Genomic DNA, 16,636 nt, shown 5'->3' with positions numbered 1-16,636 from the left:
CTCTGTTTGTTCTCTTTATATTGACCGCACAAATCTGGTCGATCTATGTTACATTTCAACCGCAACAAGATGGTCAATTTTAAAGAATTTCCAAATGATTTACCCTTGGAGGGCAAACAGTTTCAACTGAAAATTAAGTATTTTATAGTTCATAGAATCATCATATCCAATCACCAGTTTGTGTCATTACTTGCAGCATATCAAATGTGTGGTTTATAAACACATTATCTGACCAACCACAAAATACTTCTTTACACCGTTTCAAGTATTGAGGCCATTTCCTTCATTTGTTTATAGAAATTCTGTAAAAAGAACAAAATATGAAAATGTACCTTATTAATTCAGCGCTGCTAAATTTCAACAATCACTGGCAATAATGAACTGCAATTTACTGGCATTTGGTAATAATGGACCAAAAAATGAACCTAGTCATTGTATTTACTGGCATAGCAAGTAACAGTAAGTCAACTCTACTGTATTGCGGAACTACACAATCCCCTGAGTATTATCTTTGCATTAGCTGTGGTCAAATTAGTCTGCGAAATGTACGCAGACAATAAAAATAAATGGTTAAATTATGAAGCTAACTACAGGTTAATAAGATTTATGCAATCCAGCATGGTTGATATTAATAGAGGTTTATATGAAAACAGCAATGTCAATGTAAACATAGTAGCATACTGAAGGTCAGCCAGTGTACACGTGATAATAAAATAAATGCTATCAATTTACAGGTTTTTACTATATGGGGGCAGCCATCTTGAATATGCCATGAAACTACCAGGTAAATAAAGAGACAAGTTGAGAAACAGGTTTTTCAGTTTTTCTACAAATCTGGAAAAAATACCAAACGATCCATTTGGGCAAAGTTAAGACAACCACTAACAAAATTTGGCCAAATATGTTGTTTTTGTGTGGAAAAAAATTCTTGAATACATACACCTAATTACATGAAGAACATGGAATACTTTCCGAGAGTATTTTCAGTCGAAATCATTATCTAACTGTAAAGCCGCCACTGATTGGCACTTGCATGTGAATACCGGGAAATTAATCACATTTATTTTATTATCACGTGTATGCCAGCTAAATGTGAGTGTACTGTATCAATGGAATTGTGATCATAAGGAAGTATCCTGGTCACGGGTAAAAATGAACAAGCCTCTGACCAAATTCACTAATAGATGTGATTTAGGAGGACACTGGTTAATTTAAATATGTGCTAGTGTGCGACCGAGCCTGATTGAGGTTAGGATAGTGTATAAAATTGTCATTGTGATAAGGAGACAATCACACAGCCCTATCAAGTAATCACAAACAGTAAGTATTATGTGATATAATGCATTAAGACTATGTACTACTTCTACACACAATAATGACAAAAAAACTTACTTGGAATTCTGGTATTGTCATCTCAAATGTCTTCGTGGTGTGCCGACCTGACGAGTCTGCCACGTTTAGCGTCATGGACACATAGGGTGAATTAAGATTACGACACGCATCTGAACTCATTGCCATACCGAGTTTCCATTTCATATCTACCAGTTGTCCAATATTTAACATTTGTTGCAGTGCATCAGATGATACCAATGTCTTCCCCTGAACAAATAAATAGAAATCATACGTTATTTGGATATCACAAAGAGTTGAGTCAGATATAGGGACAAAAGCAATAATTGCTCCATGAGTTATCCCATCAAACTATAAATTGTTAATGATTTCTCTGAATCACACGGTGCTGTCAACATCAATTTACATCCATCCTATGTTCTTCAAAGAAATCAAATAAAGCAAATTGTCAAAGAAGCAAATTTGTAGAGAAAATATTCTTTGTTTCTGGTCAAATCATAAAACATATATGTTCCTCTCAACACTAATTAAAGACAGTTTACTGCAAAACAGTCAGGTGAACAGATTTGACTGGCACTTCAAAAATTCATGACACAATGAAGAAATAGCAGTCATTATAATGGAGATTTAAAATCTGTAATATTTAGAATCTGTTAATCACTTATATTTTTGACTACAGATTGTCAACTAATTGCAAAACATGCAAGAATGCCAACAAGCATTTATGTTAAATAGAACAAACAATACAAGATAAATCAAAAGGTAGAAGGCTACTCATAAATGGAAATACCCAGAATTCATTCATTTTGCAATAAATTATACTTCAAGACACTATAAGGATATATTGACTTAAGTTAGAATGCTTTACAGTAGAAAAAAATATTGTCATTTTCTTTGTTTTTACATATGATATTTCATGTCACTAGAATGAAGAAAATTAAATACAAATATGGGGTCAACGTATTTGGTATGTACAAAACAGAGGGGAAATGGCATATTATGTCTGTTTTAGAGCATTTTCCATTGTTTTTTTGTTTTTTATGAAACTGTTATATACATGTATCAATATCTCAGAATTTTGCTTTACATCCCAGAACATTTTATTCACATCACATCTCCCGGTAACCTCAATTATTCAAACATTTATTTACATCAGACGATAGCCAATGTGATCACCACATCACCTTTGAGCATACTTTCAATGTATCTTCTATTATTCAAATACTTTATTTACATCAAACACTAGTCAGTGCCCTCATTTTACTGACTTCAAGCATACATCGTGATGGACAATAGTTAATTCGACATGCCTTCGAGCATACCTTGTGATAATATTGCAGTAACCTCATTCATTCAAATACTGAAAAATATCATAGAGAAATGACTGAAAGAAGTGATTGCTTGATTACCTGCTCAGACCATAGGTGTTTGATGACAGTTAAACTATTCTCAGTCCAAGCCAAGGTACCTTTCAATTCTCTAATCAACTCGTCAGCTGACACTTTCTCTCTAGCAGCACATCTGACAACAAAAAATTAAGTCTATAATTATACAAACTTGCTTTTACTTTACGGTTATTTATGGTAAGTTACGGTAATAATAAAACATGCATATAAAATATATTGAAACTTTAATTGACATCGAAAAACAAAATTTACTAAATCAATGCCACTAATTACATTTTACTAATTAGTATGTTTGATAATGAGATTCATGTTCTAATGCTTTGGCAGACTGATTCAGGAACTTTCACACAAGATATGTCATGTTAGAAATACTGGAATTTAGGTATTTTTGAAGAACTCACTGATATGACATCAGACAATTATTATTATTATTAAGAATAACCCTATGAATAAATCACTAGTGGGATTTGACAATAAACTGCCCTCAAGTTCTGTTTAAGTTCAAGTTCTATAAATGAACATTTTCAAATTTAATGAAATTTATTTTAAAAAATGAGATTTAACTATAATACTAATATTTTGATGGAGGAATATGAGGGTGTAAAATGTCTATGACTATTTACTTAGTACATATTGCATATTACTGCTCACCTAAATAGATATATCAGGGCATTGACAGCTCCTTGGATGGACTGTTTACTGAAGTCTATTTCAACATTTTCTAATTTCTGAAAAGTGGAAAAAAATTGATAAGTAAACAGAAAGACCATTTGCAGATTTATTATACAGTTAGTAATGTTATTTTTTGTTGATGACATGTTATTTCAGCTATTACACACCAGTGCACAAGACATAGTTGTATTCTCTTCAATCAATAAACCTAAATGTGTTTGTTGCTCTGTACAGAACATACTCTAATATTTAGTGCTAAGTAAATAGGGGTAAAGGGATAGAGCTCTGAATTCATGATACACCTATACTTACTGTGTAAAAATCACCTACACTGACAGTACCAAGTCGATATTGCAGAAATAATAAAACATCCCTACAAATCTCTGCTAATATATCCTGTGGTATTTCGTTGATAGTTTCAACTGCTAGAGTAAAACCTACATAAAATACAGCATTGCTATTAGAAGAGTGTATCATGACATTACGTAGGTTGCAAGTATCCCTGACTCCTGAAAATGTAATAGTGTCATGTGAAATCTAAACATCCAGAAATCATCTTTTGAAACTGAAACGGACATGTTGTGAAAATTACAACTCAACCTTGATTTATTCTTCAATAGCATACATACAGATGTGAACTCGTAACAACTAAAATGCAACAGATACAATAATGCACCAAAAACATACAGCGTTTCCATAGATCCAGTTGAGTAAAAAATTTTTGGATGGGAGACGTTTTCTTGAACCTATTAGAAATGTGGTGTTTACTCTAACGTTCGAACAAATATTGGCCAATGCTAGGTGTGCTACTTTAGGATTACATGCATTAAATGAAATACGAAGGAAACATATGATTATGAAATGACGATTCTAAAAATTATACTGTGAAGTACAAAATGTAAATGTGATATAAATAAACACAAACATACATTATTCTATTAACGGTCAAAGATCGATAAAATGAATGAATCTCCGCACACATCTTTTGCTTGGTCTATATCTAATAAAGTGTTTGACTGTAACAGGCAGAATCATAATTTTGACTCAAAAGTCATTGAGATTTTGATTTTGACCGCGGTTCTACATGTTCAATTGGAGGAGGGAAACTGCCAAAGCTGTCACAGAGAACAATAAATGCTCGTCTCCATGCTAATATTTGTTGTTAATGGTTGAGGGATGATTGAGCTAATCTGAGGTTGCAGCATTTTCTTGCATTTAGCGATCACTCTATGTTACATTCGTATGTAACATGGAGTGAGCACTAAATGCAAGAAAATGCATTCAGCGGTTAATCTGTTATAATTTTAGGATCAGTATTTATTTTATTAACGATATATCCTATCTTCAGACCCCAGTTCGCATATGCTACTACCATCACCAATCTTTCATGGGCTCCCAGGTTATTGTGTTATAACTTCCGAGTTGAGTAATTTAATAGTCATATAATTCTAGAAGTTGACACTCTATATCTACCTGTACTTCCGGGACATACAGTGCATGTCATATTAGTAATAATATTGAATATCAGTTTCGAAGTCACTGTTTATTATAATCATGACCGTTTAATATCATTTATTTCTGAGATTACGATGTTTTGACGCCGTTGGTTCAATTAAAGTTCAGGACAGAGAAGTCGATTATAGCACATATCTTAATCAAGTTTTAAATTTGAACTTGGATGATCAAATAACACGTTTTTGCCTACCTTCCGGAATTGATTGCAGCACCGCCGGCGCCATGTTTCCTCCACAACCTTTGACCTGAAACATGTGACTTGGGAAACATGTGACTAGTCAGGTGACGTGAGCTACGAGTATTCTCTTTTGGGATCCCGATTTATGATACATCACACCACAGTCATATACGTATAATATAAAGCTACATACGACTTTTATCACACGTCGATATATTGTCGACCCATGTGTATAAAAAATGCGCCAGACGAACCGGTGACGTATTTATCATCTTTATGTTACAGGCGACTCGATCATACGTGTGTTGGTGTACTAGTAGCAAACGAGTGATGTGCCTTAAAAATAGTATTTTATGACAAAACACATTTTACAGGTCTAGAAATTTGGACTGACGACTAAAGAGAGAAAAATTGAAAGCTGTTCATAAGCCTTCCTCCGGTAGAGAATTATTCCCCAACTCCCCTCAAGATTTTTTTCACCCGTTTTTGAATTTTTTTAAACATTTTTCCTTGCAAAACAGTTTTTTCGATTTTCACAAACTGCTCCATTGATTATTTTCGTTGTTTTTTTTAAATTTTTAATAACAATATATAATCCATTATGTATAATATCAAAACACAGGAATAGAAATATTATAAATTATTTTATTTCATTTGCGTTCATGAGGACGCCGGGAAAAGTTTATTTCAAAACAGTCTGTTGTCAGAAGAAGAAAAAACATGATGAATATTTGCTCCGTAAAATGTAGCATGAAAAATAATTTAAGATAAAAATGGACTGTTTATGATCAGTGACATACGTATTCTATATTAATTAATATGTAGACATTGTGTTTCGCCACCCCACCCCCCTCACAACGGTTCTTCATAATGTGGCTAAATTAGCCTCCAGTCTGATCTCGTCCCAATAATTACAAAGCAGGCAAACAGCATGGAAATCGAGGATAAATTGCAGATAGCTGGTGAATTGAACACCGATTAAACCACTGCCCTCCACACAACAATGTTTCTCTACAGCGGAGAACACGCAGCTGATTCAAGATATGATACTAGTATCATATTTGAGAATGCATTTAACATTGTCGAAAATCTTGTATTTAAACTCTATGCGTGCAAGTCTTCTGTCGTCGAGGTTGTGGTAAAGCATCAGAATAAAAATGTCTAAAAGTGCGGTGACAAAGATCTTCGTTTGTTTTTCTTAGTTACGCGGTATTTGTTATATATGGTGGCACTACTGTTATTTGGATTTCCGGGTTTGACTTCATTGCCCGAGGCTTGTTTTATTTAGTTTGTTTAACAAGTAAAGAAGCAGTGCAAATAACATTGATTGTTTTTGAGCTTATTTCAATTGTTTCTTTCGATTTTGCATCATTAGGGAAAGATTTGTTCGTAGAATAAAATCCTTGTTTTAGCAGTGAACATACCATCCGTTTGATGAAATAACTAATACACCATGCGTCCCTCATTTCCATATATGTAAAATGTGTTTAATGATTTCATCCACGTTAATAAATTGTGACCTAATGTGTTAACAATGAATGCCAAATATGAGTTTTAAAAAAGAAAACAAGTCTCGTTGAACACTTGGAAAATAGGTTAATTTGAATCCAAACCAAAATTGGGGGCGGGAATTATTCCTAACTGCAAAACAAACGCCATCGTGATGCCAGATATGTATATTTTAACGACATTCATTACACTCATCTACGTCATTCTGACGTCACAGGATCGTTTTATTGCTAGAGAGTGTGACTTATTAGAAATTTGTATAAGAACCCTGGGATTTGGTACAAGATCAGACACAATTTCATTAAACAAAATAATGATTGAACACCTTAAATCGACATTTCTCCATCTCAGACTTAATTGTTGTTGAATGAATGATCTTTATAATAAATAAAAAAGTTAGCTTAGTTGATTGGGGTGACAAATTTATCAGACTCTGGTAATACTCAAGTCGTTAAATTCTAATCCACGGTGAATATAAGAGAATTACAGTCACGATACACGAAATCTGATGCAATGACGTCACGGTAGCACGGTAGTAGTCGAAATCTGCCTACGTATAGCGCTGCTTATATTTATCGCTACACACTATCGAGCAGCTGTAGAAAGGTTTCCGGTTTGGAAAGTCGAATTTTGAAAATAGTATTCTAAAGCACACTATATATACAGTAATATTCGTTGGATGACAGCTTATACGCATGCGCAGTCGTACGTATCAAAACCATTACTGCACAGGCGCAATATTCATTGTTGCAAGGAACGAATACTTGAATGTATGCTTCACGAACAACGTTTTTTAGTTCTTATAAAACATATTCCAATATATTCATTAACATACTGAATGTCAGATATCAGATAGCAATGTTAAAAATTCAATAATCTAATCAGCATTGATTCTTTAAAGCTTCGACCTATTAAGTAAAAAGCCAAACAAATGCCACGATTATTCGTTTCAAAAGTGTAACATAATTGTTGATTTTGACTCAAATCATCATACTTGTTTGTTTTTTTTTCTATTCAGTACGAAATACTTCGTTGGAGAAAAACTGTCTGATAAACATGCAAAAAAATGGGCCTTTTTGAAACTGTTTTCATAGGAATTCATGTTAAAGCATTATTTCATATCAAAATAAATAGTATTCGTCAGAATTTCACATATATTTCACAGGAACATAGCGTTCTACTCGAGCACAGTGTTCCACACAAACTTAGCATTCTACTAGAGTACAGTAGTCTAGCGTTCACACGTGAGCACAGTGTTGTACACGAACACAACTGGTGTTCCACGTGAGCAGTGTTGTACACGAACACAACTGGTGTTCCACGTGAGCACAGTGTTGTACACGAACACAACCGGTGTTCCACGTGAGCACAGTGTTGTACACGAACACAATTGGTGTTCCACGTGAGCACAGTGTTGTACACGAACACAATTGGTGTTCCACGTGAACACAGTGTTGTATACGAACACAACTGGTGTTCCACGTGAGCACAGTGTTGTACACAAACACAACTGGTGTTCCACGTGAGCACAGTGTTGTACACGAACACAACTGGTGTTCCACGTGAGCACAGTGTTGTACACGAACACAACCGGTGTTCCACGTGAGCACAGTGTTGTACACGAACACAACCGGTGTTCCACGTGAACACAGTGTTGTACACGAACACAACCGGTGTTTCACGTGAGCACAGTATTGTACACGAACACAACCGTTGTTCCACGTGAGCACAGTGTTGTACACAAACACAACCGGTGTTTCACGTGAGCAGTGTTATACACGAACACAACTGGTGTTCCACGTGAGCACAGTGTTGTACACGAACACAACCGGTGTTTCACGTGAGCACAGTGTTGTATACGAACACAACTGGTGTTCCACGTGAGCACAGTGTTGTACACAAACACAACTGGTGTTCCACGTAACACAGTGTTGTACACGAACACAACTGGTGTTCCACGTGAGCACAGTGTTGTACACGAACACAACCGGTGTTCCACGTGAGCACAGTGTTGTACACGAACACAACCGGTGTTCCACGTGAACACAGTGTTGTACACGAACACAACCGGTGTTTCACGTGAGCACAGTATTGTACACGAACACAACCGTTGTTCCACGTGAGCACAGTGTTGTACACAAACACAACCGGTGTTTCACGTGAGCAGTGTTATACACGAACACAACTGGTGTTCCACGTGAGCACAGTGTTGTACACGAACACAACCGGTGTTTCACGTGAGCACAGTGTTGTACACGAACACAACCGGTGTTTCACGTGAGCAGTGTTATACACGAACACAACTGGTGTTCCACGTGAGCACAGTGTTGTACACGAACACAACCGGTGTTTCACATGAGCACAGTATTGTACACGAACACAACCGGTGTTCCACGTGAGCACAGTGTTGTACACGAACACAACCGGTGTTCCACGTGAACACAGTGTTGTACACGAACACAACTGGTGTTCCATGTGAGCACAGTGTTGTACACGAACACAACTGGTGTTCTACGTGAGCACAGTGTTGTACACAAACACAACCGGTGTTTCACGTGAGCAATGTTATACACGAACACAACTGGTGTTCCACGTGAGCACAGTGTTGTACATGAACACAACCGGTGTTTCATGTGAGCACAGTGTTGTACACGAACACAACTGGTGTTCCACGTGAGCACAGTGTTGTACACGAACACAACCGGTGTTCCATGTGAACACAGTGTTGTACACGAACACAACTGGTGTTCCACGTGAGCACAGTGTTGTACACGAACACAACCGGTGTTCCACGTGAACACAGTGTTGTACACGAACACAACTGCTGTCCCATGTGAGCACAGTGTTGTACACGAACACAACCGGTGTTCCACGTGAACACAGTGTTGTACACAAACACAACTGCTGTCCCATGTGAGCACAGTGTTGTACACGAACACAACCGGTGTTCCACGTGAGCACAGTGTTGTACACGAACACAACCGGTGTTTCACGTGAGCATAGTGTTGTACACGAACACAACCGGTGTTTCACGTGAGCACAGTGTTGTACACGAACACAACCGGTGTTTCACGTGAGCACAGTGTTGTACACGAACACAACCGGTGTTTCACGTGAGCACAGTGTTGTACACGAACACAACCGGTGTTTCACGTGAGCACAGTGTTGTACACGAACACAACCGGTGTTTCACGTGAGCACAGTGTTGTAAACGAACACAACCGGTGTTTCACGTGAGCACAGTGTTGTACACGAACACAACTGGTGTTTCACGTGAGCACAGTGTTGTACACGAACACAACTGGTGTTCCACGTGAACACAGCTAGTGTCCTACACCGGCACAACAAGGTGATTTATAGGGTTCTAGTCTACTAGTAATTGCCCTTTTCTACAAAGGAATATTACTTCGTATTCTATGTTTAATATTCACTGCTTTTGCAAATTAATTTTATTGTTTAATGATAGATAAAAAGGTTAACAAACAGACAAACAAACAAATAATAAATAAATAAATAAATAAATAGTTTTTCCAAGTACTTCTACTATAGAAATGGTCACCCAGCCAAAACATGACTTAATGAACACATGGAATATTTGTGTCATGAATTTGTTTTTGCGTATCTGTTAACCGACTTAATTAGTTGATTATTAGCGAATTGCTGTGTTATGTCTGTCATCGTGTAGGCCTATTTGAAGTTTTGGACGGAACTTGGCTCAGTGGTTTGGAACTAATTACAAGATACCGTCGCTATTCTGACATCCGTAGTTATTAATGTAGTGAACGATTAATCAAAAGATATGACGTATTCAGTACTTAGTGTGATTGGCTTTATGATTGAAGGTTACGCCCTAGAGTCTTTTTACTGTTTTGTAATTGGTTAGAGTTTTGAAAATGAATAAAGAGAGTTTGAGTTGGTCTTGGCGAATACTCCACGACAGACGCAGTCCGAGAGAGTCCAGGAGCGAGCCTTGAGGCAGTCCAGTCTTGGGCTAGTCTTGGGTCAGCCTTGCGAGAGTCTTGGGGACTTTTCCCCAGGGCGCTGTGTCTTATAGAGTGCTCCAAAAGATCGACTAAGACGAGAGCTGAAACGTATTTCGTTGTGTGTGTCTTATTTGACTGTAAAGTTAAAGTGACTTCCCCGATCCCGTACCTCAAGGGGACGAGATAGAGAGACGAGACGAGTTCCCCCCTGACAAGTGTGGAGAACCCCAGAGAGAAGGATTTTACCCCTGATACGTGGTGGAGAACCCGGGCAGGTGTTTAACACACATTGACATCCTGTGAAGAGAAGTGAATTGGCGAAGAGGTGTCTTTCTTGTGAACCGAACTAACAGCTCCATGGCAGAGACGACTCAGAAACCGCGCTCGACGACTAACACCGTTAACAGTATGGCACCGATGAACGACGCTGAAGAGATGAAGACCTCTGAACCCCTTATGAAGGATGAGTACCGGATAGGACTGTATAATTAAGAATTGAGCGACATTAAAGACAAGAAGATGAAAGAACGACCCCGGACTAACGCGACGAAAGAAGAAGACGCTTATAGACTTTGACTTTAGCTATCTGTGTATTGCTTAGAGAACCGCTCGCTGGACACTGTAACTGACACTGTGTAACTCAAGGACGTTGAACTCTTTTCCAGAATCCTAACCCTATTGCTCAGTAATGTAATGTATTGCTGGTTTTTTCTATCGTTTTTACCGTTTCTTTTAGTGATGTCGAATTGTATGTTATGTAAGCGCCCAGATCTTTGTTTTGAACTGATATTTGGTGACGTGCGAGGTCCTTTATAACGATTTAAGCGCATTTCAGTGGACAAGTATTTGCAACACAGTGTTTTGAGTTGTGTGATGTTTTATGGAGTTTTAATGAGCTTATGAGTACGGATTATGAGGGGGAAAGTAATGCCCCAATGAGTTTTTCAGAGTTTTGAGATTTGTCGAGTACAGAGATATCGACGTTTTAAGAGTTGTTTTTGTTTACGTGTTGTTTCCGGAATACTTCTGACGCTTTTTTGAGTTGATAGCACCTTTGTAACGTTTTTTTATGTCTTTTTGAAATGATAGTTTGGTGCGCTTATATACGTATTGTTTGATATCGCAAGCTTTTGTTCATGATTGACAGGTTTATGTAACTTAGTAGTTTCTATCGTTTCGCTTTTCCCCGTCTTATTTGCCAGAGGAGTAATGTTTTATATAGCGGCTTTGTCTTTGCATTCTGTTACCACGCCGTATGACTTTTGTTTAGATTAACGAATTGTGAGTTCAGTTGAAGTTCATAAGCGTATATGACAGGAGTTTGATTAATAGCTTTTTCATTCATTGTTTATTAGTTACCGCTTTGCAATGCTTTAACCGAGAGACGCATCCCTGGTAATCACGTGATCATGCTGTCGACTGCAGCGATTGGCTGATCGCTTGGTTACACCGCCACGCCTTAGTTTTTTTTGACCTTTTGATATAGAGTTTGTAACCTTAGTAACGGGAGACAGTGCAGCGAAGGGTTATCTTAGCGAACCGTTTTGAGAAAAGTGAGTCGATTGGTAGCCTTTCCCTTGTTTTCGATTTATAACCGTTGATATTTGTGACTTTATAACCATTGTATTTAGACTTTATAATCATTGTACTTAATTAGTGTGTTTTACTCTTTTTGATTTATTTCTTTTATTATTAGTATTGTATTTAACCCGTATGACGATGAGTGGCTGACGGTATCTTTGATTTATGAACGTGCAATGCCGAGAGGCATATCTCAGTTTGGGTGAAGGGATGTGTCATGAATTTGTTTTTGCGTATCTGTTAACCGACTTAATTAGTTGATTATTAGCGAATTGCTGTGTTATGTCTGTCATCGTGTAGGCCTATTTGAAGTTTTGGACGGAACTTGGCTCAGTGGTTTGGAACTAATTACAAGATACCGTCGCTATTCTGACATCCGTAGTTATTAATGTAGTGAACGATTAATCAAAAGATATGACGTATTCAGTACTTAGTGTGATTGGCTTTATGATTGAAGGTTACGCCCTAGAGTCTTTTTACTGTTTTGTAATTGGTTAGAGTTTTGAAAATGAATAAAGAGAGTTTGAGTTGGTCTTGGCGAATACTCCACGACAGACGCAGTCCGAGAGAGTCCAGGAGCGAGCCTTGAGGCAGTCCAGTCTTGGGCTAGTCTTGGGTCAGCCTTGCGAGAGTCTTGGGGACTTTTCCCCAGGGCGCTGTGTCTTATAGAGTGCTCCAAAAGATCGACTAAGACGAGAGCTGAAACGTATTTCGTTGTGTGTGTCTTATTTGACTGTAAAGTTAAAGTGACTTCCCCGATCCCGTACCTCAAGGGGACGAGATAGAGAGACGAGACGAGTTCCCCCCTGACAAGTGTGGAGAACCCCAGAGAGAAGGATTTTACCCCTGATATTTGCACCAAACCAATTATATGCATAGCAACTACGAGTGTATACTCGGTAATCAGCAGACATTCAATCAAACAACCATGCACTGGTTATTTTATTTTTAACTCTGCCACCAATTAATAAAACAATTAGATTGATACAAAAGGCTTTATTCTTGAGAATGATCTCATGCGAAGGAAGTACATTAATTACTACTCGCGACATAATACTACTCGTATGATATGTCTAACATAGAATAATTTCATACTATATGTATGGATGTCCGGTAAACATGCAGATCGTTTCAATTCATTTAGGCAACACACTATGAAGTAAAGATAGAAAATAAAATAGTGAAGTACACGTAATATGCAAATTAGCTAATTGTAGTGTGTTAATTGACAGTCTGATTTTAATCAAACCAATGCACCACAACAAGATGAGAAAAAGATTTTGGCACATAGACATATACAAACAGAAATATTCGGTTCTAGTCCTTTGCCGCTACACGACCGCTACTGCCATGGAGTCCCACAGCTTCACTCCAAAAAAATACCGCAGAGGGCAGCACACATACACTGGAATAAACGGCTTGACACAGATTATTCTTGCTACATATACTCTCAAGCGCCATTAATGGAAGATGGGCGTGTTTGCTTTATTTTTTTGTCTGATTTTCGTTTTTACCGATTCCACAATTCATTAAAGGGCGGTGGTCGTCGCACCGCGACTTGATCGATATGGGACTCATAGCGACGTACACAACGCGCATAAAATACATTGTTTATTTACATGAAATTCGAACACGCACTGCGCGACGACCACCGCGCTTTAAATATGATCTCAGATTCCATACTTGTATGACCGACATTTGAGTTTTAGGAGTAAACAAATTGATATCATTACAACCCGCAATCAAAGCTAAGACTGTAGTGTCCTTTTTACGCAATGAATACCTGACAGTTTCCATAAGATCTTCCTTGTAATAACCCAAGTAATCTCAATATACACGAGGCCAATTTGAAATATACTTTGGAAATGAGATGATATTGGTTGTTCACGTGAAATTATTCAGAAACCTGCTCAGCCTGTGACTCGTCAGCTAGCCCAGCATGTGTTGAAGTCAAGTATGTACATAATTACAGTTTACAATGCACTTAAACATCGGGGGTGCATGCAAAAGTGTTCCAGGGGTTTCCATGTACAATTATTGTACCAATAACTACATGCCACTCCGCCGCTAAGTACCTCAATATATGTGATGTTCCAATGACTATATGCCACTCCACTAATACCTGGAATCTATGTGATGTTCCAATGACTATATGCCACTCCACTAATACCTAGAATCTATGTGATGTTCCAATGACTATATGCCACTCCACTAATACCTAGAATCTATATGATGTTCCAATGACTATATGCCACTCCACTAATACCTGGAATCTATGTGATGTTCCAATGACTATATGCCACTCTACTAATACCTAGAATCTATATGATGTTCCAATGACTATATGCCACTTCACTAATACCTAGAATCTATGTGATGTTCTAATGACTATATGCCACTCCACTAATACCTAGAATCTATGTGATGTTCCAATGACTATATGCCACTCCACTAATACCTAGAATCTATGTGATGTTCCAATGACTATATGCCACTCCACTAATATCTAGAATCTATGTGATGTTCCAATGACTATATGCCACTCCACTAATACCTAGAATCTATGTGATGTTCCAATGACTATATGCCACTCTAATACCTGGAATCTATGTGATGTTCCAATGACTATATGCCACTCCACTAATACCTAGAATCTATGTGATGTTCCAATGACTATATGCCACTCCACTAATACCTAGAATCTATGTGATGTTCCAATGACTATATGCCACTCCACTAATATCTAGAATCTATGTGATGTTCCAATGACTATATGCCACTCTACTAATACCTAGAATCTGTGTGATGTTACAATGACTATATGCCACTCTACTAATACCTAGAATATATGTGATGTTCCAATGACTATATGCCACTCCACTAATACCTAGAATCTATATGATGTTCCAATGACTATATGCCACTCCACTAATACCTAGAATCTATGTGATGTTCCAATGACTATATGCCACTCCACTAATACCTAGAATCTATATGATGTTCCAATGACTATATGCCACTCCACTAATACCTAGAATCTATATGATGTTCCAATGACTATATGCCACTCCACTAATACCTAGAATCTATGTGATGTTCCAATGACTATATGCCACTCGACTAATACCTAGAATCTATGTGATGTTCCAATGACTATATGCCACTCCACTAATACCTAGAATCTATGTGATGTTCCAATGACTATATGCCACTCCACTAATACCTAGAATCTATGTGATGTTCCAATGACTATATGCCACTCCACTAATACCTAGAATCTATGTGATGTTCCAATGACTATATGCCACTCTACTAATACCTAGAATCTATGTGATGTTCCAATGACTATATGCCACTTCACTAATACCTAGAATCTGTAATGTTCCAATGACTATATGCCACTCCACTAATACCTAGAATCTATGTGATGTTCCAATGACTATATGCCACTCCACTAATACCTAGAATCTATGTGATGTTCCAATGACTATATGCCACTCTAATACCTGGAATCTATGTGATGTTACAATGACTATATGCCACTCTACTAATACCTAGAATCTATGTGATGTTCCAATGACTACATGCCACTCTACTAATACCTAGAATCTATGTGATGTTCCAATGACTATATGCCACTCTACTAATACCTAGAATCTATGTGATGTTCCAATGTCTATTAAAACAGCTAAAGGTTTTGAGTAATGTTAAAAGGTATTGGTAGTTCCACACTCGGCACAGGCAGAGACTAATTTGAGGAAGCTATTAGTTCATACTGGGGAAAAGGGACACTCAGAAATGTGGTTCACCCAGTGTAATCAACCCAGATGTAATACTTTTTTTGCAGATTCTAATTGTATATTTGGTAACTAGGGAGATGTCGATAATCAATATAGTTTTATTATAAGGAAACGTTGTTTATTGCATGTACGAGACAAAAAAGTTTTTATCCAGTTCCACATAGAAATTCTACTGGGAATAGCATTTAAGATGTGTCCATTGCAACAAGAATCATATCAGGAGTAGCGTAGAAATTGTATTCAACATTGAACTAAAGCACAGGGAATCAAACTGCACTTCATTCCCTGTGCTTACTTGCATTGTGCACGTATACAGGTTTCGACTGAAGAACTTTTAGCAATTCAATTTTAGTGGCAAATGTACGTTTTAAAAAATTCATTTTGGTTATCGATAAAGAGCCATTGCTCAAAACATCTATTTTGAATAGTTACATGACAATTACCAAATATCTACCATATTTCAAATTTATCAGTTCAAGTAACATTTATATACTTGTGCAAATGTTCCAATGATAGTTATAAACTTAGCATAATAACCTAACAAAAATAGACTGCACATTATAGCATTACAAGGATTTGCTAATCTATCTATGCATATTTAGTCTTCACACACGAGTTGCATCTATAGAACTGCAGGTCAAC

At 37.3% G+C, this 16,636-nt stretch overlaps 1 protein-coding gene across 2 annotated transcripts; it reads right to left on the bottom strand.

The window, feature by feature from the left end:
- On the bottom strand, positions 1–5,190 carry LOC100367584 (COMM domain-containing protein 6-like). Of its 2 annotated transcripts, XM_002737984.4 has the most exons (6): positions 5,134–5,189; positions 3,741–3,865; positions 3,408–3,484; positions 2,760–2,871; positions 1,393–1,599; positions 1–302 (listed from the first exon to the last, which is right to left on the bottom strand). In XM_002737984.4, the coding sequence occupies exons 1-6, from the start codon at positions 5,165–5,167 to the stop codon at positions 252–254; spliced, it is 606 nt and encodes a 201-aa protein (XP_002738030.1). In that variant the 5' UTR covers positions 5,168–5,189; the 3' UTR covers positions 1–251. The 2 variants fall into 2 exon arrangements, with proteins under 2 accessions (XP_002738030.1, XP_085354580.1); XM_085498454.1 differs by lacking the exon at positions 3,741–3,865 and having other exon boundaries at positions 5,134–5,190.
- Between the last annotated feature and the right edge of the window lie 11,446 nt (positions 5,191–16,636).

Source organism: Saccoglossus kowalevskii, chromosome 4 (assembly GCF_978046115.1).
Source record: "Saccoglossus kowalevskii chromosome 4, keSacKowa6.1, whole genome shotgun sequence".
In the NCBI taxonomy this organism is placed as follows: Eukaryota; Metazoa; Hemichordata; class Enteropneusta; family Harrimaniidae; genus Saccoglossus; species Saccoglossus kowalevskii.
The sequence above is the reverse complement of the archived record's forward strand: the minus strand, read 5'-3'. Positions and strand labels throughout refer to the sequence as shown.